The sequence below is a fragment of the Aristolochia californica genome, unplaced genomic scaffold (assembly GCF_029961685.1).
Source record: "Aristolochia californica isolate CCGP_79_NKW_82.1479 unplaced genomic scaffold, dmAriCali1.0.hap1 SCAF_15, whole genome shotgun sequence".
Lineage (NCBI taxonomy): Eukaryota > Viridiplantae > Streptophyta > Magnoliopsida > Piperales > Aristolochiaceae > Aristolochia > Aristolochia californica.
In genome coordinates, this window is record NW_027181826.1 from 3,899,808 (window position 1) to 3,903,778 (window position 3,971).

Below are 3,971 nucleotides of genomic sequence, written 5' to 3' on the forward strand. Positions count from 1 at the left end.
GTCAAGGTTGGGCTATACGTAGAAACAAGGGCGTGATGGTAAAGTAGCTGCCGCGACAGCTTTCGTCGGCGTGATAGGCAGTAGCAACCTGAGTTCAGACTTTGAAGAGACTTCAGAGTGGAGAGCGCAAGCGACGAGTCCGCTGGCTCGTCTCCCACTTCAGATATCAAGATTCTCCTTTTCAACGAGCCCCCTAATTTTTTTCTTTTGACGAGGGATAATGTCAAAATTCTTGTTTGCTTTCAACGTGTTTTCCACTTCATGCCAACGGAAATGGACTGGCTCGCAGGTCCTGTCGCCTTTTGTCGCCGGCTGAAAGAAAAGCTCTTTATTTCTGAATAAAGTTTTAACATAGTTCAAGATTCAGAAAGCTCTTTCTTTTTCTTTGCTGGCAGTGGCAATAAATACATAATTTGTTACATGGAGATGATTGAATCAAAGATTGGACAAAACATCGATCATGGATTTGCGTGGTTCACATACTGCCACTAATGGATTCTCCCTGGGCATGAAAAACCCTGCATTCACATTCATGTCCAGCTCCTCTTCTCCAGCAGTTGCCCATTCAAAGCAATGGATCAGAGCTCCCAAAATCATGGCTAACTCTCTTAAGGCCATCCCTGCCCCTGGGCAACTCCTCCTCCCATCTCCAAACACGATCCACTTCAGCCCTCCCTTTGCTTCTTCCACCGCTTTAAATCTTTCGGGCTTGAAACTGCAGGGATCCTCCCATAACTTGGGGTCCGTTTGGATGGCCAGTATGTTGACCATAATCATCGCTCCTCGACGAACTTTGAACCCTCCTACGGTGCAATCTTCCGCAGCTTCATGGGGTATTGCCAGTGGAGCTGGTGGGTACATTCGCAGAGTCTCGTTAATGATGCCGTTGAGAATCTCGAGTTTCGGAAGATCGGCTTCCTGTATCATCCGGTCATGGCCAACGTAAAAATCAAGCTCATCTCTGGCCTTTTTCATAACATCTGGGTTTCTTATGAGGAGAGCCAATGCCCATTCCAATGTATAGTACAGAGTATCAACTCCCGCAGCAAGCAGAGCCTGTAAACGGACATGGAAAAAGATGCATCCTTGAGTGTTTTTCTATTGTAAAAATGTAGATTACCTTACCGAAGTTCATTGAGAAGTATTAGATTACTTACATCGATAATTCCTTTGATGTTTTTGTCGGTGTAAAAATCTGGATCAGCAGATTGATTGGAAAGCAGAGCATCAAGCATACACTTCGTCCCGACTCCTCCATTCTCTAGAATCTTCCGACGTTCATCAATCTGTCTCTGCATAAAAGCATCCCTTTTCTTCGCCAACACCATCATCTTCTTCTCAACCCACTGAGAATCGATCCACCGGAATATTGGTAAGAAGTCGCCCAAAGCAGGGGTTATAATAAAATGGACCAACTCTTCAGTATTCTCCCTGAACTGCTTCGCCTCCTCCCAACCCTCAACGTCCTCGCCGTAATACCGCTTTCCAAGCAACATGGCCAGCAAGCAGTTTGAGATAAGGTTCATAAACTCCTTCCTGAGTTTTACCTCCCGATGACCTCCGGTTGAGCGGCGAAACAAGTGTTTGATGAAGCTGTTAATCTCCGGCTCACGGACGGCGGCGTAGCAGTTGAGGCGGCTGGTAGCGAAGAGCTCCGTGTTGGCAAAGCGACGAACGTTGCGCCAGTGGTTTCCGTAAGGAGCCCATCCGAGATTGGCGAAGTTATCGCCGAGGCACTTGCCAACGAGAAGTTGGGGACGGTTGGCCAGCACAATATCATTCTTGGAGAAGCACTCCTCAATGGCGGAGGGCGAGGAGACGACAACCACAGGCCGGGAGCCGAAACGGAGGAAGATGACAGGGCCATAACGGTCAGCGAGTTTGGCGAGATCTCTTGCGAAGGAACTGGTAATGAGGTGGAGATGGCCGATGAAGGGAAGACCCAGGGGCCCTGGAGGGTTTCCCCTACTCCCCCACCACATTGAAAGTAGTTTTACCGAAATTAGAAAGGTGATGGTCAGGAAGAACAAGTTGATGGAATCCATAGCTAAAACTTATAGAAGAAGTGAGAGATTCCAGTGCCGGAGGTAGAAGACGGAAGACTGATACTGAAAAGGGGGTGGCGACATTAAATAGCCAATGAGTAGGGGTGACTTGTTTATACACATCATTAGACGCCACGCCAAACCTGTCTGTTAAAGGTCCCAAAAGCGTCAATCAGTCAAGAGTCAAAATAAGTGTCTTCATGGCAGGACTGGTTCAGTCCAGTTATTGTCGTGTTATTGACCAGAGTCTCTTTGAACTTTAGAAAAGGAAAAATATATAGGTTTTTTTGCTAGATGCTGAAGGAAAATAAGAGAAAAAATAATTTCTTGTTAAAAGAAAATAAAATTAATAATATTTTAAAAAAAATATGATTAAATTTTTTTCTCAAGTTTCTATTTTTTTCTCCCCAAATTCCATCCTTTTGTGAGAGAAAATTTGTTAATTAAGAGAGAAAGTGACTTTTGATCTAATTTTTTTTTCTCTCAATGATTTTTTATTGCCAAACAATAGAAAATGGGTTTTTTCCCTCTTTTTTTTTCTTTTTTTTTCTTTTTTGTGGGTTCCAAACAGACCCTAGATGATTCTTAGTTGGGCTATTTTAAAAGCTCAAATATTTAAATATTAAAGAATTTTTCCATTGGGAGGACTTTGAAGGCACCATGATAAATTATTTCAATCGAGTGTTGATTGTGTCTACAATAATGTCACTTGTGACATCTTTTGAAGCAAATTAGAATTGAACTTTAGAAAAAAAAAAAAAAAAATAGGTTTTTTTCTCTTGTTTGGATGCCCATGAAAATAAGAGAGAAAACAAAAGAGAAAAGTGGTTTCTCTTGTTTGGATGCACAAGAAAAATGGAAAAGAAAATAAAATTAGTAATATTTAAAAAAAATATGATTAAAATTTTCTCTCAAGTTTCTATTTTTTTCTCCCCAAATTCCATCATTTTGTGAAAGAAATTTTGTTAACTAAGAAAGAAAGTGATTTTTCCTCTTATTTTTTTTTCTCTCAACGATTCTCTGCTGCCAAACAATAGAAAATGATTTTCTCTCCCCTTTTTCTTTTTTGTGGGTTCCCAACATACCTTAGTTGAGATTCTTAGTTGGGCTATTTTAAAACCTCAAATATTTGAATATTAAAGCATTTTTCCCTTAGGAAAACTTTGAAGCCATCTTGATAAATTATTTCAATCGAGTGTTGATTGTTTCTACAATAATGTCACTTGTCACATCTTTCGAAGCACATTAGAATTGAAGTTTAAGAGTAGCATTGACAAAGTTTAAAAAACATGAAGATGTAGAATTTAATGACAGCAAGCCGAAAAGTCAATAGCAATCACTTTGAGCAAGACCACTCTAAGCATTAGAGCTTCATGAGAGGTACGTGGAGCCGGGCTCAGGGTGGATTGTCCTTTAAGAGGAAAACTGAAACTATTTTATTTCAGAATGTAATGCTTCTAAATAGGGGTGTTATGGAGTTTATTCATGAATAGTTCGAGCTTGGCTTAGTCCTAGCTTGGTTCTATTGAATCAATCCCTATCTTGGATCAAATTCGAGCTCTTGGCTGTGTTCATTTAGTTGCACGAGCCGAGCTCGACCAAGCTCGGTAATTTAAATGTCTTTGTCTTGTTCTTCCCAACTATCCTCTTAGGTGTGTTCTTTTGTGATAAGATTTTAAGTTGTTGTTCTAATCCAATACATTTATTCTCAAAAACCTATCTATCACGAGAGAGTTTGTCTATAACATTACTTTGCCTTGAAGCATTTGCGACATGGCTTTCATCTACTTCCTTCAAGGCAATAAGCTCGCTCTTGAGCTTGGCAATCTCATGTCTTTGAGCATTGCATTTTTCTAATTCATTTTTATAGTAAGAGTGTCACTTACTTCTTCCGAAGTACTTGAGTCATCATCTTTGATTGTCATG

The 3,971-nt window shown here is 40.7% G+C and overlaps 1 protein-coding gene across 1 annotated transcript; it reads right to left on the bottom strand.

Moving 5' to 3' along the window:
- Positions 1 to 360: 360 nt before the first annotated feature.
- On the bottom strand, positions 361 to 1,982 carry LOC137952186 ((+)-piperitol/(+)-sesamin synthase CYP81Q2-like). Its single transcript, XM_068799257.1, has 2 exons — positions 1,158 to 1,982; positions 361 to 1,056 (listed from the first exon to the last, which is right to left on the bottom strand). Exons 1-2 carry the CDS (start codon positions 1,980 to 1,982, stop codon positions 436 to 438), a joined length of 1,446 nt encoding a protein of 481 aa, XP_068655358.1. The 3' UTR covers positions 361 to 435.
- Positions 1,983 to 3,971: the final 1,989 nt, after the last annotated feature.